Consider the following 24,233-nt stretch of genomic DNA (forward strand, 5'->3'; position numbering starts at 1 on the left):
CACGGCAAATCGAGAGGCATGCGAGTCGATGCACCTCGGTCATGCACGCGACACTAGACATAAATCGTAGATTATGAAGCGACCGAGCTTGCTTAGCGAACGACCGTACGCGCGGGGTAACGATCGATTACACTTTTCCTGAATTCGTGCGGCGTGAAGAGGCAAGCGAGAGAGAGAGAGAGAGGGAAAATGAGAAAGATAAAGAGAGAACTGCGTGTATCGGGTGGCCCGCCCGAAGTGTCTCGAGCGAAGACACGAAGGAGTTACGTAACTGCCATCGAATAATAACAATAATAATAATAATGACTCGCATGGATAATTTTCTCGTTGCGCAAGTCTCACGCTTTGCGGAGTCTATCGATCTATCCTATCTATCGAGATTATTCTTGATCGCCAGTAAAAATCACGTGACGAAGACGACTCTCGTCTCGTGTTCAATGGGATTTTTTTTTCTCCCTCTTACGAGCGAGCAAGTCGGCCGACTCGCGGGGCCGCGAGTCGCTCTACGCGGCCTATCCTCTACGAAGCATTATACATGTACAAAGAGCCGCTGTCACACGCAGCCGAGAAGCGGGTGGCTGCTGCCACGCCGTCATCCGATTCCCGTCCCATTTCCAGAGGCCCCTCCGCGCTACCCGCGAGCGTTCACCCGTTTCTTTTCCGCTCTCCTCGTCTCGCGGCCATCGCGGGCGACGACGAGGACAGCCAGCGTCGCGCGAGACGGAGACGCCGACAAGTTGACGCGCGATGCGTGCGTCGGGTCGCGTGCCGTTCGCACCTCCGTCCCCCTCGCGGGCGCGGGGTCGAGCGTTCCGCGCAACGTGCCCCCTCCCCCTGTGAGCGCGGCGTCCGCGGCCGTTCCTCTCGACTCGACTCGTCGATCAAGGGAGAGAGAGAGAAAGAGCGCTTCGCAACCATCTTGTAATCATCCATCGAATGCTTCTCTTCTCTCCTTCGGCGCTGAGAATTCGAGAAATTACTCGCGTCAACTCGGAGAAAGAGAGAGAACAAGGAAGAGAATAACCGCGAATAGCATAAGGCGACACGATGTATCGCGGCAGCGAAAGTGATTCCAGATTAAAAAAAAAAGACATGGCGCGTGCCACATGCACACCGCCAATCCACTCTCGCGATACTCCGTGTACACAAATATGACATAACGCGTATAAAAGAATTTGAAAATTATTTCATTATACAAATGCGTATATTATATATTTAAAAAATTTTCTTAATTTTCTTGATATTCTAATCTGAAATAGGTTAATATCAATTTAATGGTTTTTTTATTGATGTTTTATACAGATATGTATAATGAAATATAAATGTTTTTCACTATATGCATATGTGGTAGTAAATAACAGCATATATATACTACAAATCTTATGTTAGTATGATTGTAAAATTTTTCCTTAATTTTTCCATGACAATGACTTAAAAATTTGTTTTATTTCGATTAATGATCTTTCTCCAATCATCTTACAAGCTTTTGACACACAATTCTGATAATAAATTTAATCAGTCAAGTTTACTTTAGCATAGAAATGAGATATATGTTTACATATTAATTTGGATTGTAATTATCTCTTGATTTATTATATATATATATATATATATATATATATATATATATATATATATATATATAATTGCATATTACCATAAAGATATAGTAAAGATGGATGTGATGATATTGATAATAAATCACATACAAGCACATCAACTCCAAATCTCTATAAGATAATGATAGTTATAGATTATATATTTGTATTAAAAATTAATTTGATGAAATTAATTCTTATAACGTAACTTTCATATATATTGTACAGAAGAATAAGCGTAATTCTTAATGATTAAAAACAAATAATACAGAGATGATACAAAAGTTATAGAATAATATACAAGTTAAAATTTAAATTATACGATATATAGTTTATATATCAATCAAGATTAAAGCAACTCTACATTAATTAAATACATGCAATATAAATTGAAAAATGACAAATACATGACATATGTATGCAATGTAATTATAGGTTTGTTCCTTACAGCTAAACTGGCTGCACTGGGCTGCATTAGTTCAGAGGTTATCTTTTTCCTCCCAATGTAGAGTAAAAAGGATAACCTCTGAACTAGTGCAGCCCAATGCAGCCAGCTCCGCTATAAAGAACAGACCCTTCGTCGTTCATGAGACTTCTTTCCAGAATATTATTCTTGAATAGGTCGCAAAAACTATAAAAAAATTTATTCGTATCGTCCTTTAAATAATTATGATAACCGTCTCTGGAGATGTGGCGAGTATCATTTCACGTCACTCTTTCCTCGAGATCCGTATATCTCGTCTACGCGACACAGCATGCACGATCTTCGAGATCGTTAATCGAGATACAGGCAATCCGTACGAGACACCAGATTCGACGATTCACATCCGGACGACGTCGAGCACTGTCGAGGGAAGATAGACCGTGAAGCGGAGTCCCCGTCGTCGCTTCTCACCTCCTCGCGTGAAATAGCCGTGTTCGACGGACGCCATGATGAACGGCGCCACGGAAACGAGCGGTCCACCTTGGAGGCTCTCGCGCAAGCTTCCGTGGCAGCAGCTGCGGCGTTCCCGTCGTTCCCGCTCGGCCAATCGCTCGCGACTCACCGACCGTCACGTGACCCCGCTCGGCCAATGAGGGACGCGGTCTAGATTCCCGACTCTAGTCGCCGAGTCGGGCATATTCTGACAAGCGTAGAAAAACTCGTCAACAGCGTCCGCCATTTTACGTTAGCCAACGTTAGCCGAGACTAGTGCGGTACGGTGGATCGCGTTTCGCGAGCGAATTTCTGTGGCGAGCGCGCGTTGGTCGCCCCAGTGCCGATACGCGCGTACGCGTCCGCGTCCTTGGATCGCGTACAAATGTACGGGGGCACAAACGTCGATTCCCGCTGATCGTTCGCGCGCCCCGTGTGTGTCGCAGTGTGTCGAGAGCGAGAGGCGAGATAGAAGAGGAGGAAGAGGAGGAGAAGAAGATGGTGCCAGAGGGCCTCGGGAGCGACATCGTCGCCGTGAGCTAGCGCCGTGCGCGCAGCCAGTCGTTTGACGAGTCGTCTACGGGGTGCACGGTGTACGTGTAGGCGATTGTGCGTTTTACGATACAGTCGGATACGGCGCGCGGGACGAGTTAGTTAGCGGGAGCTCCAGTGAATCCCGCGCGCGTCAATCGGATCGGCTCGTTCGGTTGCGTCTCGCGTCGCGAATCGAGTCGGGACGAAACGTGACGGGACGGGACGAGACGGGACGAGACGAGAGACGGTCGAGTCCGCGCGACGTCGCGCGACGTCGCGCGCTCATTCATCCTCTGGCGATCGGAGCGGCACGGTCGCTCGTCGTCGTCCGTTCGTGGCCGTGTCGTCACCGTTCGTCGCGATCGCGGTGGTTGTCGCCGTCGTCGCGGTCGCGGTCATCCGCCGTCCCGCCAGCGACGCGGCACGGCAGCCGTCCCGTCGTCGAGCGTAGAGCGAGAGAGAGAGCGCGAGAGAGAGGAGCAGCAGGAGTAGCAGGAGCAGCAGCAGCAGCACCAGCAGCACCAGCAGCAGTCGAAGCGGACATTGTTACTCGGGTCGTCGAGTATCGCGGTGTGTGCTCCCGCTTGCGTGCGTGCGTACGCGCGTCGTGCGTGCGTCGTGCGGACTGCGACCGCCGGGGTTCGACGTACCCCAACCCCTACGATGCCCAATGGTTGACCGTGCACCGCGGTATGTTACACGGGGACGCTTCACGCGCCGCGGTTCCCATTGTTATTGTTATGCGAGCGGGGGCGATCGCGGCTCGGTGAACTCGTTACGCGGCTGTAAGGGAGAGACGACAGCGTTATTATTATCGACGACGATCGCTGATCTAGAGCCGATTGCGGCGGCAACGACGGGGCCGACGAGGACGGCGGTCTTCTAGTGCGAGAGCCAACGTGGTAGCTCGTTACCGGGCGCCGAGTTTCGCTTTTATGCGCGCCGCTGCCGACTGACAGACATCGGAAACAGCGAGAGCGCTTGCGGAAGAGAAGAGGTTAGGTTTATTACGGAAGAAAGATAACAGGCCCGCGGAGGAGCCATGGCCGACCACCTGGTGGACGGGCCTCCGCCGAAGCGGCCGAAGCTCGATCCGTTCCAGGGGCCCTCGGATACGACGGGTGAGTGTCATCAGTTTCCAGAGTACTCGAGTATCTCGACGTCGCGATTTCCTCCCGTCTCCCCCTTCCACTCCCCCCCCCCCCCCGCGGGTATCCGACGACTCGTTCCGTTCCTCCTCTGCCGCGACTAACCTCTTCCCCGAGAAGAGATCCTTCTCTCGCGTGCACGTACGCGTACACACGGCGGAGAAAAAAAAAGGAGGTCCCTCCGTGCCTCCCTTTCCCCTCCTCTCCCCGCCCCCGTTCCTTCTCCCTTTGACCGTCTGATCGGTGGCACTTGACGATTTTCGCGGCTGGCACGGGCAGCCGATGTCTCTATCTCTCGTGTCGCGGTAGCCGAATCGCGTCGGTTTCATTCGCCGCTTTATCTATCTTTGACTCGCGCCAGTCGTCCGGTAAGCCTCTAAGCAAAATTACGATACGGCACGCGAGATGTAGGCACGGCGAGGTGACGCCGAGACGTCTTCGCGCGCGCCCCGAGTCCCCGCGATCCTCGAAGATGCCCGGCGCGCGCGAATCGCGAGGGGGTGGGGAGGGGGACGCGAAGTGTCGAAATTGAATTTTCATCCGGATAATCCCAGATTTTTTTTTCTTTTTTTTTTCTTTTTTTCCCTTTTTTCCCTTTTTTTTCTTCTTTTTTTTTTGAATGCATTTCGCGCGCCGAATTTTGCTCAGAGATTATTCCGATATGCAATGTGCAAATATTAATTAAACGTTGACGTTTTAAGAATATATATATATATAAGTGTATGTTGATTCTTTCCTTCAAGTCTTACTGCACTTGTGCCTTCTGTTTTTGAATCGAGTGTACTATATATCAACACACATATATATATACAGTTTTGTATATTTTTCTAGACGTATTTAGATTTAAACATAGTTGTGATCCTGTAGAGAGAGTGCATGAGGATGCATGACATTTTAATGTTAAAGATTACATTTCGCTGGCATGAACAATGCGCTATAATAGATCTCTTTACTATATATATATATATTTTTTTTTTTCTCTAAACACATTTTAATCATCTCTTAACAATTTCCAAACTTTGAAAAATAATGCACATAACGCTACATTATATTGACTGTAATTACAATTTGACACTCGGATGTAATATGTAAAGTATCAAAGTTGCTTATTGCGAGAGTACTAAGTCGCAGAAATGAAACTGCGGAAACAGTTTGCCCCGAGTTTTCACAATCGTCAAAAGTCGCCTAAAGTTTGGCCGCGTGAAAAGAATCGATCGTTGACGATTATCGAAAATTGCTCCTCAAACTGTTTCCATCACTTAGATACCAAAAGTAATCCAAAGAAAGAAGACTAAACAGTTTTTCTCTTTTATTCTAAATTAAACAAAAAACTGTGATATATACGTAGTGGGTATGGCGCCTTTAATGATGCACCATGCTTATACGAACTACGGGGGAGGTGGCAGTGGTAACATGCAACAAATACAGGGCCCACCGCAACAGCTACATCTGCAACAGCATCAGCTGCAACAACACTGGAACAACCATAGCATCCAGAAACGAAGTAAATATCATTATCAGATCAAAAGCGAAAAAATTCGAAAACATTAAATCTAGCACTGTGTAAAAGCCGTTTTATCCGTCCAATCATCTCACATAGTGATACCATACATTTTCTCGTAAAGTTTACCCGTTTCAGTCTCTAATCTTCAGTGAAATTGATACATCTTGCAGTTGCGGTACTTTTTCCGAGAGATGCGTGGTAGTTTTGGCATATTGTCACTATGGTTCAATTAATTTTAGTCTCTATGTTGTCTACATTTAGAGAAGAAAATTGAAAGAAATGGATGTCACGGTATAATTTATCTTTGAAAAAATATGACAAAGCAAATTAGAGCGGCAATATGTGGATATACAAACTTGTCTAACTTTGAACACGGACTGATTCACTTTACATAGCAATGGAGAAAAATTGGATTGGTATTGTTAAAGGTACATAAGATTCAGATATAAGCCAGTTCCCCTCTTTCTCTAATGAACATCGACATTTATGTATAATGTGAATACAAACATAACGTAACATAGACATGCGACACACACGCGCGGAGCTCGTGGACTTGCAGATGAATTGCAAAGGTGAAATTAAAATTGCACATATATATATATATATATATTTATTTATTTATGTGTGCACTAGATTTATAGCGTAAAAAGTTTACGATAAAGTAATAAGACGGTTGAGAGTTGGAAGCGAGGGGAGAGTTTGAGACGCCCATATGTCAAAATAGAAGTTTCTCACGGATATTAAAAATGTAAATAGAATTAAAAAACTGCGTGCACAAACACAATTTTTTTATGCAAGTCTCGAATTATTTTATTTCATTAATTTTAGGATGAGAAGAAAAGTAGGGCGCTCTGTGTTGTAATACATAGCGTCAAGAATATGATTCGCTTGAACAGATATTTTCTAGAGTGACTGATTTCTTCGCATGACTCTCTTCTATAAAGTTTGCCATCAGGTAGCTTCGCTGGTTGCTTGTTTAGTTTAGCACTAATTTATTGTGCCGAAAATTTTCATTCTGCTGTAGTATAAGGCTCCTTTACGTTATGCTCATGCAGTGTATGTCTCATGTCTTATTTTTCATGTTTGTTTATACAGTTTTCTCTGTATTTTTTTTGTTTTCTTTTTAATATAGGATTTTTCTGCATTTGTATTTTCCTATATTACATATATATATATATATATATATATATATATATATATATACATACATACACCCCTTTTTTTCTCCGTCAATGTATGGTCAGACGTGAATAGATAAGTAAGTTTTAAGAATTTCATTTGCTAATAAATGTTATATATACGTGAAAATATTTCAAAGATGTTGATAGTATATTAGAAGTGTTCCTTGTATAATATATTATAGAAACGAATGAAACGCTTTTTTTGCTCTATGTTTCTATATACATGCAGTAATATATGTATATAAAGATACAATATGTATATTATGCACATAATGATTGATGTACGTCATACATATACTTGTAATATCAAAAATATATATTGATACTCTGCTAAAATTTTGATGCTAAAAGCTATGGTGACGGCGCTGAAATCTTACCTTTGTAAAATTACTAATGATTTCTTGGTATCTGCGGTACTCATATCATATTCATTATAATCATTTAAATTTGCAAACTGGTCATTTCAGAAAGTAGTACACTCACGATATGTATTCTTGTCAAATTTAGTCAAACTAGTTTAGAAAAAATTAATATATTTATATATATTTATTAATATGTAACGATTAAAACTAAATTTAAGAAATGTTAAAGTAAAAGATGAAAAAATATTATATATTTTATTTGCATAAGCGTAATCAAGGGTGTACCTTTCTGAATGAACCAATATCCATTATCGCAATGAAAACATAATGGGTACTTGCAGAAATGTAATTTTTAATTTTCTTTTTCGTTCATTCTCAGATTACATTACAAACACAGAAATGTTTGATCTTGAAAATGATCTTCCTGATGACTTGCTGTCGTCTGGATCTTGGGGTTCCGCGACCGAGAGCACCAAGCCACCGGCAACCGGTCCTGGTCCGGGACAGCAAAATGGTGCTCTCGACTCAGAACTCAGGCAACATGTACAACAGCAGCAGCAACTCTCTCATCATCTCATTCAACAGCAGGTATGTGTGTAATAATTATTATATCTATGTTATATATTTTAGATATTAGTTTTGTCCATTGATGATGCATTATACTTTATAAACAATCGTTAAACAGGGCAACAAAAATCTGGTGGCGAATTCCTTGGTAATGGCTGCCGGTACGCTAGGCAATAAAAGTCCAAATATGCAATCACCACCGAATGTTTCTGTCTCCAAGGGAGTAGTCGATCCGCAAATGGTCGTGAGTCTCGGTAATCTACCGAGCAGCATAGCCAGTTCATTGGCAAATAATCAAATGTCCATCGCAAATTCGATGGGCAGTCTGCAATCGTCCATGAGCATGACCGGAAGTAACCCCGTAATGTCGATGCCGGGTGGCATGAATTCCGGATTAGTGATGACTAGTTCTGCTAGTGGGAACAACAATATGGGGGGAATGGCCGGAGGAAGCTTGATAGTAACCAACAGTTTGAACAAACCTTTAAATACAGTACGTTAACTTGTATATATTATAATGAATGTTGTAATAAAAATTAGACGCCGGTAAAAGATATTTGATTAATAAAGAATAATTTCTTAAAGGTAACCATGATGGGCCCTAATACTCAAGCGATACATCATCCTAGCGGGCCTCACGGAGTCACATCGATGCAAAACGGTCCCGGTATGATGAATACGAGGACCGTGGCGATGCAACAGCAACAGCAAGCGCATATGGTTGGCCCGGCGAGAGGACAGAGTCCTCATCAGCAAGTGCATCAAGTTGGTATCGTTGCTCCGACTCAAAGCGGCCCTAGGATGCAGGCTCCTCCTAACATGACGAGTTTACCGAACATGGGACAAATAAGTGCATCAAGCCCATACGGTTATGGTATATATAATCTATCTTCTCTCGCTTTACGCGTACGAAGAAATGAAATCGGTAAATAGAAATAGATTTAAAACAGAGAAAACAAAATTTATAATGTACAGGTTATACAAATATTGGTGGGCTAGGATCGAAACTATGCGTCAATAATCTCGTAGGTGTTGTCAAACCGCAACAAAAAGCTGTGGGTACAAATATGACCGCTATGCAAGCAGCAGCAGCAGCTGCCAACAGATTTACCGGAACCGCTGGTCCTATTGGTGCTACGAACGTAGGCGCTCAGGAGAGTGGAACGGCAACACAGCAAACACAACCACCCGCACCGAGTCCCGCTCAACCTCAGTCAGGAGCATCGACTGGAGGACAGCCAGGTCCACAAGGTATTCAAGGTCCGGCAGGTATTCAAGGGCAAATGGTTACACCAACTCAAGGTAAGTTCATTTTCTCATATTAATAATTTTTTTAATTCCCAGTAACCCTTTGCTAAACATGAACTTGGTATATCTTTACCAAGATCTCTTGTTGTATCTGCTATATTTAGGGGCCGCAAAATCAACACCCGATCCTGAAAAGTGTAGACTTATCCAGCAGCAATTGGTGCTACTTTTACATGCACATAAATGCCAACGCCGCGAAAATCAAGCGAATGGCGAGATGAGACAATGTACCTTACCAGATTGTAAGACGATGAAAAACGTTCTGAATCACATGACGAATTGTCAAGCCGGCAAGGGTTGTACTGTACCACACTGTAGTATGTCCAGGCAAATTATCAATCATTGGAAACATTGCAATCGAAGTGATTGCCCGGTCTGTTTGCCAATAAAACAAGCGAATAAAAACAGGACTAATTCTGCGCAAGGTAATTTAGAAAAATTTCCTTGTATAAAGATGATGTATGTTTCTTGCGTAATAATTTTCTACACTTATCTGTACATATTTTTTTTAGCTCCTACAATTCAACCAAATAATCAGCCAAATCCGAGTCCATCTGAGATGAGAAGGGCTTATGATGCTTTAGGAATCCAATGTCCAACAACAACACCGGGACTCTTACCCGGCCAAGGCGTTGGTAGAGGTGTTAGAATGCCAGCATCCGGCATGGCGGGTCCCCCAGGTACACTGGGCAATGTTAGATTAACAACGCAACCTCAAACACAGAGTGAGTTAATATTCTACTTGCAAAATTTATCAATTGCTTGCACTTCCAAACGCAAAATATCCGATTAAATTTATGTATGTGTATATGTGTGTGTGTGTACACATGTGTACACACACACACGCACACACATACTCGTCAACAAAATTATCATATAAATAATAGTATAAATAGTATATAAATAGTAATATAAATAATAGTATAAATAGTAGTTTCATGTTAAAATTTCGCATAACTTCAAACAAGTAAAATAACTTCGCTAAAAATTGTCGTATTTGAAGCTTTTTTTTTCATTCGCAATAATAAAGTCTGTACTTTAAAGAGCATTTGTTAGATTTTGAATTTATCCTTCTCCCCTCCTGCCATCTTTTCAAAAGTAAGAACACGTTGCCAAAAAATTGCATAATTTATGCATTCTATGGGGCGGAATAAATTTTCATCTTAAATCTAAATTTGATAATATCGTGAAATATGGACTTTTCCTTAAACTGAAAAAAAAAAAAAAAAAAAGATTCGTACGATTTTTTTTTGCGGACTTACGGCGTATTGAAGTTATATTTTTATTTAATTACCGCAACATTAGCATTGCGCTACTACGAGGGAGTTGATCAGATTTGGTGCATCGTATGTGTGGTAAGGATCTTACGGTTTGTCACTCTCGCGATATTTAATGATTCTATACTATTTCTGTCATGTATATATTGAGAGGAAAGGAGATGTAGATATGTCCGCACTTAAAATTATCTATTCCCGTCTTATCTTCGAATAATCTCTTGCAGACGCTTACATATATTGATACAAGTTCAAATTGTGACCAATCTCTAGCAATTGGAAGCAGCAATATATAGCCGAATATGATGGAGTTTCTCAGAACCTCTGCAAGAAATCATCCGAAGACGAGGAAATTGAAATAGTTTTAAATGCAAATATGCCTCTAACAACAACATTCTCGTGGCAGGAAAGATTTAGAATTATTAAATATCGCGGAAGTAAACGAACATGAAGTAGGGTCCTTATCTGTACTATACAAACGCACGCGCGTATACGCAACACATACAACACGCACGCACACAAATACGCATACATATACACATATACGATATATCAAATCCGATCAGCAACCTTTAGGTGCGCATCGGATAATAATAATGCTGGCGATAACTGAACAAAAATGTAACTTCGATGCAAAAAAAAATCATACGAATCTTTTTTTCTTACAATTTTGGGAAAACCCACATTTCACGATATTATTATATTTTATAAATTTGAGATAAAAATTTATTTTATCCCATAGAGTGCATTAAATAATAGAATTTTTTGAAGATGTAACATATTCTTATTTTTGAAAAGATGACAGGAGAAGGGAGGAAGGATAAATTAAAAATTTCCTAACAAATCCTCTTTAAAATACAGACATTATTTTTGAAAATGAAAAAAAAGTTTTCAAATACAATTTTTAACGAAGTTATGTTATTTAAAGTTATGCAAAATTTTGGCATTAAAATACCTATACAATAATTTTGACGAGTGTATTAAGATTCTCCTTAAAAGCATAAAATATGTAATTTGTACAGATGTGAAGAAAAAATCCGATAATCGTTCGCGTATGTTTCAGCCGCGCCAGGACAGTCCGTAGTAGGTGCTGGACAACAAGTGGTGGCTCCGAACGTATCTCTTCCTTTAAATTCCGATCCTAGTACGGTTGGGGTAGCCGGTAATCAAACAGTATCAACAACTGGGCCCACGTCCGCTGCGGCGGCGGCCGCCGCCAATATACAGCAGTCCGTCAATATGCAAACATTGTTCGGACTAAACGAGTCTGGGCAACCCGGTGTAATAGGTGGAGAGAATAGATTAGCTAATTTGCAGCTTCCAGGCGGTCTTCAGTCCGGTCAAGTCACAGCTACACCAGTGCAAGGAACAAAGGAGTGGCATATGTCCGTCACTCCAGATCTCAGGAATCATCTCGTTCATAAACTGTTAGTAAGAGTTTCATTACATAATGCACAGTTTTTATTCCAATTTGTTTCCTGATAAATATTAACATAATTAGTTCTGTTGTTTCTTTTTTCAGGGTCCAAGCAATATTTCCAACTCCTGATCCCCAAGCGATGCTTGACAAAAGAATGCACAATTTGGTCGCATACGCGAGAAAAGTGGAAGGTGATATGTATGAAATGGCCAACTCGCGGTCAGAATATTATCACTTGCTAGCTGAGAAGATTTACAAAATTCAGAAAGAACTTGGTAATTAATGTTATTTCAATGACTTTAAAAGTTTTATTAAATTTTTTTCTAATTAATTTTTAAAAAACAATGTTCAAATTTTTTTCATTATTTTTAATTTTTTTTTTTATTTGAAATATTTATAGTTTCAATTGTCTTTAATAAGAAATTTTTTTTTAAGTTACGTTTCAATGTTCTAAGAGAAAAAATTTCTCGAATCAAATAGATGAGAAACGACAGAAACGGAAGGAACAGCAGCAGCAGCAGCAGCAGCAACAATTACAAGCGCAACAGCAGCAGCAACCGCAACCAGCAGGTTCATCCGGTCCTGGATTGAGGCCGTGCGCCCCGCCAAACGTGGGAACTGTTATACCAGGGACATCAAAACCTGTCGGAACAGTACCACCTACTTTACGAAGTCACTCACCCAGTATGAGCCAATTGGGAACGATACCTGCAATGGCTATTCAGCACAACAGAATGCAATTTCCTCAGCAACAACAACAAGCTCAGCAGCAGCAGCAGGCTCAGCAACAACAACAAGTGCAAGTGCAAGCTCAGCAGCAGATACAACAACAGCAACCAGGGATCCTAGTCGGACCTCCCGGTCCTAGTCCAAATGGACAGTCCACATCCAACACTATGGTGTCGAATCCCGGACTTAGTCCGTTTGGACAGCCTCAAATGTCTCAAGCTAACCTCACAACCACTACTGCATCTAATAATGCAACGACTAGTCAATTCCCGACGTCTAACGGTACAGCTTCTGGTTTACCTAATAGCTCTCCTATTCAGAATCAACATCAGTTCCCCGATCTGATGAAAGTCAGAGCCCTAACGCAAGCCCAGGTTCAGGCAGCGCAACAACAGCAGCAACAATCACAACCGACGAGCACCCCGAATCAGGTTGGTACTCCGGTATCATCGATTCCGCAAGCCCCATCACCTTTTAGCGGCATGCAACAACCGAACGCGCAACAACAACAGCAATCAAATCAGCAATTTCCCAATCGACCATTGTCGGCTTCCACACCCAATGATAATGGTATCGCTACATCAACGCCGCAGACAATACCACCACCTGTATCCAGCGGACCAAGCCCGACGGGCGGCATGTCCGCAACGACGACGACGGGTACGACGAACGGACCTCAATCGACCACCTCTACACCGAATACGCCGCTTGTGCCGTCGCTAATGACACCGAATCAGACAGTCTCTTCCGCATCCAACCAGACACCGCCCCATTCGGGTCCGACGCCGTCCCCTGCAGGTCTCGCAAGCCTTGGCAAGGGTATGACCTCGCAGGAACGGGCTGCATTGAACACTCCACGCAACACGTCCATGTCCTCACAGATGGCCGCTATCACGGCAGCATTAGATCGTGACAATTCTCCCAGTCCACCAATGAACAACAACAAGGGCAAACTTGATTCCATTAAAGAAGAGAATATAAAGATGGAAATCAAACAGGAACCGGAGGAACCGCAGAATCACAGAATGGACGGTGGTAAGAGTGTGAACAATGAGATTACCATCAAGACTGAGCCAAAAACTGAACCGATGGAGGAGGGCTCGAATGAAGCAATCGTGAAGGAGGAACCTATTGGTATTAAGGAAGAGAGCATGACTCCCATTTCTGGTCAAGACGCGACTACCTCCGATATTAAACCTATGGTACCGGAACCGATTCAATCGAGTGGCACATCCACCGACAAAAAGAAGTGTTTGTTCAAACCCGACGAGTTACGCCAGGCACTGATGCCGACGTTGGAGAAGTTGTATCGACAAGATCCTGAATCCATACCGTTCCGACAACCTGTGGATCCTCAAGCACTAGGTATACCGGATTATCCAACCATTGTAAAGAAACCGATGGATCTATCTACAATCAAGAAAAAACTCGACACGGAGAAATACAGCGATCCATGGGAATACGTCGACGATGTGTGGATGATGTTCGATAATGCTTGGCTCTACAATCGCAAGACTTCTCGAGTCTATAGATATTGTACTAAGGTAACATCTACATCAAATGATGATATTAGAGAATATATTTTTTATAATTTACGAGTTTATATAATTATTAATTCACACGTGTATATTTGTCGTTTTATTATGCAGCTCTCAGAAGTATTCGAGCAAGAGATAGATCCTGTGATGCAAGCTTTGGGATACTGCTGTGGCAGGAAATATACATTCAATCCACAGGTGCTTTGTTGCTACGGCAAGCAACTCTGTACAATACCTAGAGATGCAAAGTATTACTCGTATCAAAACAGGTCAGTATGCACTGTAGTATGTGTCAAATCAATCTGTAGAATTCACTTAATTAACGTAAAAAAGATATTATTTTAAAATGTTAAATTAAATATTGAATACATTAAATCTCAATGTTTAAAATATTTAAATTTTAATAAAATTTAATAATATTACCAAAATTTGGAAATATAATTTGATATTTGATATAATATTACTGAAATTTAGTAACATTACTTTTTTATTTGACTAATTCAGACACATGACATATGCGTGAGAAATGATTTTAAATTTTATTTTATTCTTTTTTCTCTTCCTCTGAATTTGTGCACAAGGATACATTCGTAGTATTTCAAAATATCAAGTAAATTAACAATTCTTAAGTTTTCTCAAATGTTTTTTTATGAATCTATTTCTCTTGAATAGATTTATAAAAACATTATTGTAGGACATTAATATTTAAAGAGCAGTATAATTTCTGCAGATTTGCGTATTCATTTTGTATAGGCATTTTTTATTCAAGTGCCTTGTCATTGAATACGCTACATTAAATTGACAGGTTAATTAATCTGCTTTTGAAAACACGTACAAAAGCAGGTCAGTCCCCTGATCTACAATTTTTTTTATTTTTATTTTCTTAAATTAAAGTTAAAATATTAAATTATAAAATAATTAAATTATAAAACAATTAAATTATAAAACATAATAATTATTCAAATTTTTTTTATATTTAACTTACACTCTTAAAATTGGTACATGAATTGCGCATATATTTAAGGGATATGTATATTATTGAAATCATAATGGTAGGATTAAAACAAATTTACTTTAAGTCATAAAATCTTGTGATTTTTGAGTACATTTAGTTTACATAGCCTTTCGGTATATGCGATTAGAAATTTAGAAAAGAAATGACACAGTTTGAGATGCGCGTCTAACATTGGCACTATTCTCTTCTTTATATGTTATCTTCGCCCATGGGCTGCGCACGCGCACATAAATCCTTGTTTGCCGCTTACTTCTTGTGTTGCCTGCGCCCTTGCTTCTTTCCGACTCTACTGCTGCGAAAAACTTGATACTTGGAAAACACTAATTGAAAAAAAAAATAAATAAAAAAAAATGAATGATCTTCCTACGATTCTTTGACACGAAACTGAAATCGAAACCGAAACTGAAATTGGCGATACCATTGCATGCATGTGTTATTGCGAAAAAATCAAATATACATATATATATATATATATACATATATATATATATAAAAATATATATATACACTTGCCGAAATTGGATACATCGAATAAATTGGTCGTCGTTCATCGTTGTTCATGTGATAAAACGCACGCACGATGCCGATATAATAGCAGTCTAAAGGGAATTGGTCTTCTTTCCGACAGATACACCTTCTGTCAGAAATGTTTCAACGACATTCCTGGTGACACAGTGACATTGGGAGACGATCCAACGCAACCTCAAACGTAAGTATATGAAAAGATGAAATATATGAATGAATAAATGTATCTTGTTAACAGTTTATATATGGTATTTCTGTCTTTCTCTTCCAGTGCCATCAAGAAGGAACAATTCCAGGAAATGAAGAATGATCACTTAGAATTGGAACCTTTTGTAACCTGCACGGACTGCGGTAGGAGAGTACACCAAATTTGTGTACTCCATATGGAAACAATCTGGCCATTAGGGTAAAAAAACGATAATAAATTTCAATTTCTTTTTGAAGAAAAGAAAGACTTAAGAAATTTAAATTTCGTAATTAGATAAAATTCATTATTATTTATTTTTTTAATTCTAAAAAATTATTTATTATTCAAATTATTAATTATTAAAATTATTATTTTAATTCTAAAAAAGCTATGAAGTATCTCGTATATCATTTAGAAAAGTTATTCTTTTCCTTTCACACAGATTTACCTGTGATAATTGCTTAAAGAAGAAGGGACAGAAACGTAAAGAGAATAAGTTCAATGCTAAACGACTACCTGTGACGAAGCTTGGCACATATATAGAGACACGCGTAAATAATTTTCTGAAGAAGAAGGAAGCTGGTGCTGGTGAAGTTGCAATTAGAGTGGTTGCATCTAGTGACAAGGTGGTCGAGGTTAAGCCTGGTATGCGAAGTAGATTCGTTGATAATGGCGATATGCCAGGCGAATTCCCTTATCGCGCGAAAGCGTTATTTGCATTCGAGGAGGTCGATGGCACAGACGTTTGTTTTTTCGGTATGCACGTACAAGAATACGGGAGTGAATGCACACCACCGAATACGAGACGGGTTTATATCGCGTATCTAGATTCTGTCCACTTCTTCCGGCCTAGACAATTTCGTACGGCTGTATATCACGAGATTCTTCTTGGGTATCTCGATTACGCAAAGCAGCTTGGGTAAGTTTGAAAAAAAAAAAATTATATTATTTAAATATACATTGATACAATATTTTGTATCAGTATAATTATCTAATCATCTGTAATTATTACTTTTAATAATAGCTAAAATGTGATTTTATATTTATATTTAAAAAAATATGGGACATTTTTGTAGATATACTATGGCTCATATTTGGGCATGTCCACCTTCCGAAGGAGACGATTACATCTTTCACTGCCATCCTGCAGAACAGAAAATACCAAAGCCTAAAAGATTACAAGAGTGGTATAAGAAAATGTTGGACAAGGGAATGGTCGAAAGAATCGTACTCGATTATAAGGTCGGTTAAAAAACACGTTTTCCTTTTTATTTCATTTTTCACAATATAGTCTCCTGTGTTTCCAATAAGTGTCACAGTATCATATTGGAGTCAAATGAGACTTAAATAAATGTCTGCTGATAAGCTAGTGTTTTTTGTTATTGAAAACAATGAACACAGGATTGTAGACGACAATTTTCTCTGTCAAATATTTTTTATTATTTACACGTTGAAAGAAAGATATAAATGTGCAGAACATATTTTTGTGTGCAGGACATTTTGAAACAAGCTATGGAAGACAGACTTTCGTCCGCGGCGGATTTGCCATATTTTGAAGGTGACTTTTGGCCGAATGTGTTAGAAGAAAGTATTAAAGAATTAGATCAGGAAGAGGAAGAAAAGCGCAAACAAGCCGAAGCGGCCGAAGCGGCTGCTGCAAACGCGGTAAGTTGTGAAAGATAAATGTTACTTATTTTCATTGTTTATTAGTAATTAACAATAATTATTTTTCTCGTCTTCTGTATTTTTATGTCGCTTTTTTTTTTAGATATTTTCACTATCCGAAGACTCGGAAACTCCGGATGGTAAGAAGAAGGGCCAGAAAAAGGCGAAGAAATCCAACAAGTCCAAAGCAAATCAAAGAAAAAATAGTAAAAAATCTAATACTCCTCAGACTGGTAATGATCTTTCTGCAAAAATCTTTGCAACCATGGAAAAACATAAGGAAGTATTCTTTGTAATAAGGTTGCATAGTGCTCAAAGTGCGGCTAGTTTGGCGGTAAGTTTGTCTCTATTATATTTTACGATCCAAAAGCTTGTTACATATGATTATTAATGATTATTAATTAGAGAAGAAAGATATTAGTAAGCAATAAAAACGGATAAATAAGAGCCAAGCGCAAATATAAGATCAATAAATGAGTTTGATTGGGAGAAGATTGAAATCTTGAATGGGAAACAATTCTTGAGAAAATATTATCAAATATGACGCGTACAAAAAAAGGCAAAAGAATAGGTTAAATTTAAAAAGTGATATGTTTACAATATGCATATTTATTATAGAGAATTTATCTAAGATTTGATTTGAAGCGTTATTATTTACAATTTGCTTTATTAAGTTGTTATTAAATTAATGTTTATATTTTAATATTATAAATTTTTGTCTCCCAAAATGGGCCGAAACGTTTATGATAAATTTGATATTTTTTAAATTATTAAGTTATTAATTACCTTGCGTTTGCAAACTTGCGCTTAACTCTTATATCTGCCTATTTTTATTGCTTATTTATATGTGATTATCAATTCTTTACTTAAATATAGCCGATCCAAGATCCTGATCCTGTTATTAATTGCGATTTGATGGACGGTCGCGACGCATTTTTGACTATGGCTCGGGAGAGGCATTACGAATTTTCTTCGCTAAGAAGAGCGAAATTTAGTTCTATGTCCATGTTGTATGAATTGCATAATCAAGGCCAAGACAAGTTTGTTTATACTTGTAATAACTGTAAGAGTCATGTGGAGACCAGATACCATTGTACAGTTTGTGATGTATGTAGTAATTAATGTATATTTTGGCTAAATATTCTTACTTTTATTTAAACTTTCATATGCTTATTAACTTCATTTAATTATAGGATTTCGATTTATGTGTAAGTTGTAAAGATAAAGATGGTCATCCGCATCCCATGGAGAAACTTGGCTTTGATTTAGATGATGGATCATCACCGGCCGATGCCAAACAAACAAATCCTCAAGTAATTTATCAACTTATTTTACAAATATATTATTATTACAATAAATTTATTATATTCATATATTTTCTTTTTTTCGTAATTCAGGAGGCACGGAAACTATCGATACAGAGATGCATTCAATCATTGGTGCATGCTTGCCAGTGCAGAGATGCTAATTGCCGCTTACCAAGTTGTTGTAAAATGAAGCGAGTGGTGATGCATACGAAGAATTGCAAGAGAAAGACTAACGGTGGTTGTCCGATTTGCAAGCAACTAATCGCGCTGTGTTGTTATCATGCGAAACACTGCCAAGAAACCAAGTGTCTTGTTCCATTCTGCTCCAATATTAAACACAAGATAAAGCAGCAACAGCTGCAACAACGATTACAACAAGCGCAACTACTCAGGTCAGTAGAATTTTTGTACATTATGTCTATAATGTGATATTAATATATTTTTAATAGATAATATAAAACTTGAAATATCATATTGGAAAATTAATGATAAATGTAGTAAACAATACTAAATAAAATAGAAATAATAATTTAGTTATATATTTATATCTATCAAGCTTTTATTTATTGAAAATTTGTACACAGTGTCGTATAAAAAATATTTCTATTTATGTAGGAGACGAATGGCTGTGATGAATACGAGACCAAGCGGACCTGTAGGAATGCAGACTGGTCAGCAAACTTCAAACGTCGCCATGGCGACTGGAGTTGCGATGAAGCCTGGCGTCAGTACCTCGAATCTACCATCACCACATCAGCCAGGTATCGGCTTGAAACCTGGTACGCAGACGCCTCCCGCTCATGTGTTACAAGTAGTGAAGCAGGTACAAGAGGAAGCTGCGAGACAACAAGCACCGCATGTTAGTTACGGCAAAGTGACACCGGGTGGCGGGGTTGGCGTAGGTGTTGGCGTCGGTGTTGGCGGTCAAACGGGTGGCGTAATGCCACCACCACAAATGCAACGCCCATTACCGGTCCAGATGCAGAATCCTGGCACTCATCTTATCCCAATGGATCAGTGGACGGCAAGGTATATATTAAGTTCATTTATGATGTTTTTACTTTCACCGTTTCTTTTATTTCTAAAAAAAATTACTATTGTTATTATAGATTGCGTCATTATTGAGTTTGACTAATAGATTTTGTCAATCGAGGAATGCATCTTTCAACTTTCTCGTATATTTTCTTCTCAGTAGGTATCAATCTAACACGGTAATGCAACAAAATCCTAACTTGGCGCGACAACAAACGCCGCAGCAGCTGATGCAACAGCAACAGCCACATCAAGCTCAACCAGGGATGGCAATGAGTGCACAAATGCCGCGACAACCTGGTGTGATCGGCGGACAGGTTGGTCCGCAGGCGAATATGCAAAAGCATGCTTTGCAACAGCTGATGCAGACTCTCAGGAGCCCTCACACGCCCGAGCAACAGAACCAAATACTCCAAATACTCAAAAGCAATCCGCCATTGATGGCTGCCTTTATCAAGCAACGGGTATAACTATTTTTTTTAAACATTAAAAATTCCTATATTATTATGTGCGCAGATTTACTCTATTACCATAATCTTCTTAATAAAAAGGCGCTTGTTCATCAGCAACAACCTGGTCAACATGGGGGAGTCGCCGGCTCATTGGCCCCTAATCAACCTCAACAACAACCTGGTTTGCAGCATATGATGTCTCAGCAACAACAATCGCAACAACAACAGCAGCAGCAACCGCAGCAACAACAGCAGCAGCAGCAAGGCAGACTGCAAATACAGACAATGCTATCACAGCAGGCGCAACAGCAACAGCCGGTACCACAACAACAATGGTACAAGCAGCAGATGATAGCGATGCAGCAGAGGGCTCAACAACAACAACAGCAGCAGCAACAGCAGCAGCAACAGCAGCAACAACAGCAGCAGCAGCAGCAGCAGCAGCAACAACAACAACAGCAACAACAACCGTTTACTCAACCACCAGCGCCGCCGTACGGTCAGCAACGACCTATACGGCCGTCGCTTCTTGGTAATCACACGATCCCTCGTAATTACTTAGAGAACGGGGAGGCTGCATTACGCAACGTCATTTTTCGACACCAACACTTGCCCAACTTCCCAGGTTATGGTTTCAACGAACAAGGCTACGGTCAGCCGGGTCTGAAACCTACTCCGCCGCCTGTACCCTCGCCGCAAGGCGTCATGGGGCCGCCGGGGATCTCCGTGCAGCAACAGCTGATGCAGTCAGTCCGTTCGCCACCGCCTATCCGTTCTCCACAGCCCAACCCTTCGCCACGACCTGTTCCTTCTCCTCGTAATCAGCCGGTACCGTCGCCGCGATCGGGCCCTGTGCCATCGCCGCACCATCATCCACCTCACAGCACGCCTACGCATTCGCCGGCACACGAACTCGGCGGTCCTAGCGAGATGATGCTCTCGCAATTGAGCGGTGGCCCCGGTGCGCCTACCGGTCATCCCGCCGCTATGCCTCATCATCCCTCGCCGGCGCCAGCGCCCACGAATGGTGGCGCGGACGCCAATGAGGTGACACCGATGACGCCGCAGGACCAACTCTCCAAGTTCGTCGAGGGGTTGTAGTGACTGTTATGGACGATCACATCGGTCGATTATGTAAGTGATTTCCTTGACTCTTCGCCGGCGGATGCCGGATCATTCTTGACTCATATCTTAATGCTGTTTTATGAAGTTTATGTAACAATTGAAACAAGTATTTCATGTGTATAACAATGTAATGATAACAACGTAATTATCATTTTTTTAAAATTTTATTTATATGAAAATATTTTTCTTCTTATGTTTTAATCGTCGTGTATAAATAGCATTTTTTGAAGAAAAATAAAAAATAAATTAAAATCCAACATAAAATTTCATTCTGAAATATGTACAAAAAAATTTTGCTATGGGTCAAAATAGATTCAAGATCCGTCGTGCGGTTGTTAGAGGATTAAAAGAAGATGATGGCGGCGACGTTCGGACGGCTGCAATCGTCTACATCGCGTGATTTATATAAATAACGTTTGTGGGACATGATCAGGTCGTTAGATAATTAATTCTGTTTCGTGCGCATACAGATAGAGACTGAAAAAGATAGTCTGACATGTGTTGCGTCGAGTTTTCGTTGAGCGATTGAGCCACGTGTTTGGACTTGAATCCTCAGGACCGGAGAGGGCGAGCTCCGATTTTGCGACCCTTGATCCTTTGTGCGAGACGCTCGGGTCGCACGCGCAAGTATCTTCTCTTTCGATTTTCTATGTTACGCGAGATATCGAAAGAAAAGAGAGTTAACGCGACGTTGGTGCTTTTCAATGTTACTCGGCCTGGCTCAAATAGACTCAAAATTATTTTCGTCCTTGATCAAGAAAAAATAGATGAGATAGAAAAATCGATAAAATGACGAGGAGGAACGAAAAACTAAAGCTAAAGAAAATATCGAGAGACTGTTATTACGTATTTTCCCCTCGTACCATCCGGAGCCCCTTCGATACTACCACTCTTCTTCGCTGTTGCTCATGCAAGATGAGTGAAATCGTACAAATATATATATACATATATATATACATATATATATGTTGTGTATATTTAACGTTAATTAATAATTAATAGTTCAAATACTATTAGCTCCTAATTAGTACGATATAATTATATGCAATTACTCTATAATAGATCGTATGTAAGTAATATATTCGTTTAAGGAGAGAAAAATTTGTTATTAAGATGATATCTCCATTTAAGCGCCGCCGAAAAGGTTGTATCTTAGCGCCGTGAAATTTTATGGAAATTAACGCGAGAGATTCCACATTTTCTCCTATATTGACTAAATCATTAGTCATATTGAATGACGGCGATTCTCTCAACAGAATGTCTGCTCATCAGTAGCGCTTCTGTTGAGAGAATCAGTAATGACGAATTGATGCAACCAAAAAATAGAAATTCATAACAGGCTGCTAGTGTGCGCGGGAGGATTTATATAAAAATATGTTAATTTTGATGAAAGAAAAAGAAGTCTTTTTCAATTGAGGGTCCATAAGCATATGTGTACAGTTCAATCAAAATGTAACTATGAGAATGCGTATTCGATATCGGGCCCTCAAACGTGAAAACTTTGTAAATATTAGGTTATTATTACTATACGACAATTATTAATTTACCTGCCGAGTAATTATTATTATTATTATTATTATTATTATTATTATTATTATTATTATTATTATTATAATATTATATTATAATTATAATATATTATTATTATTATTAATGTTAGTCTATTGCTATGATCAATTCATATATAGATATATTGTAATAACATTTGCATGAGAGAGGAATTCACACGCGTTATTACTACACACGGATTGGCAAATGACCCGCGTACAAAACACGCACCGAATCACATTACATAATTATGCCAGTGTTGTATCATAGCAAAGACCTATAAGTGTAAGCTCCTCCTCTCTCCAGATTCCCGCATTCCCTCCCCCTTTTAATCTTTTTCTTTGCCACTCCTATTTAAAATGATCTAATAATAATGTGGGATGTGCGTGAACATGTTGTGGTTCAAAAGATCCGTGCTGTCGGATATTTTTGAAGTACATACTTTGTATAACGTAGCTATCGTGTAAAATTAAGCCAATTGATTACAATGATTACAAAAAAAACATAATCGGAAGCAAGGAAAGATTAATACACACAATCACACGTACACACGTACACACAAATATATATCATAAAGCTGACGTAAAAACGAAATTTTATAGCGATCATGAAGACAATTGTTTTCGATTTTCGAGATACAATCTCGCAGTATAATTATGAATAAAAGAAACGTCATCGTACGTAATCTAGTTCCATCGAAAATGCACACGCATCATACATACATACATACATACATACATACATACATACATACATACATACATACATACATACATACATACATACATGCATACATGCATACATGCATACATACATACATACATACATACATACATACATACATACATACATATGTATGATATATACACATATTGCGCGCGCGCATGTCTTTACACACGTGACATTCGAAATTGTACATCGATGCGCTACGAATTCTCGTTTGAACTCAGCAGCTCTTTGATCGTGTTTTTTTCTTAAATTTAACTCTCGTGGATTAATGAAATAAAAAAAAAGCACACAATCGAACTCGGCAAAACTCAATTGAAGTCAGCGGTCGACCTTGATTGGGTGTATCAAATTTTTTCACGTATCATTAGGCAATCAGATCGTCTAAATTTCATTGAATGCTCGGTGTCGTCCATTCTGTCGTATTCGATGAACATCGATATCTAATAGATTGCAACGCACACTGCGACACGATCTGAACTTGCTTTTCATTCCTGAACATTTAGAAGTCTTGACGAAGCAGTAAAAACTTGATATTGGGACACATTCCTCTTCTTAGATTATATTTCACA

The 24,233-nt window shown here is 39.7% G+C and overlaps 1 protein-coding gene across 3 annotated transcripts; it reads left to right on the forward strand.

The window, feature by feature from the left end:
* Positions 1–2,746: 2,746 nt before the first annotated feature.
* On the forward strand, positions 2,747–22,640 carry LOC105255066 (CREB-binding protein). Of its 3 annotated transcripts, XM_011264130.3 has the most exons (25): positions 2,747–4,169; positions 5,545–5,700; positions 7,623–7,831; positions 7,929–8,303; positions 8,396–8,684; positions 8,786–9,112; positions 9,196–9,543; positions 9,631–9,843; positions 11,456–11,819; positions 11,915–12,087; positions 12,293–14,085; positions 14,191–14,348; positions 15,690–15,803; positions 15,891–16,025; positions 16,249–16,725; positions 16,883–17,048; positions 17,301–17,471; positions 17,575–17,805; positions 18,348–18,578; positions 18,665–18,784; positions 18,869–19,170; positions 19,394–19,807; positions 19,971–20,274; positions 20,362–20,794; positions 20,888–22,640. In XM_011264130.3, the coding sequence occupies exons 1-25, from the start codon at positions 4,091–4,093 to the stop codon at positions 21,361–21,363; spliced, it is 8,058 nt and encodes a 2,685-aa protein (XP_011262432.2). In that variant the 5' UTR covers positions 2,747–4,090; the 3' UTR covers positions 21,364–22,640. The 3 variants fall into 3 exon arrangements, with proteins under 3 accessions (XP_011262432.2, XP_025261808.1, XP_011262430.2); XM_025406023.1 differs by having other exon boundaries at positions 20,362–22,640; XM_011264128.3 differs by having other exon boundaries at positions 15,723–15,803; positions 20,362–22,640.
* The last annotated feature ends 1,593 nt before the right edge of the window (positions 22,641–24,233 follow it).

This window comes from Camponotus floridanus, unplaced genomic scaffold (genome assembly GCF_003227725.1).
Source record: "Camponotus floridanus strain SB8 unplaced genomic scaffold, Cflo_v7.5 scaffold13, whole genome shotgun sequence".
NCBI lineage: Eukaryota > Metazoa > Arthropoda > Insecta > Hymenoptera > Formicidae > Camponotus > Camponotus floridanus.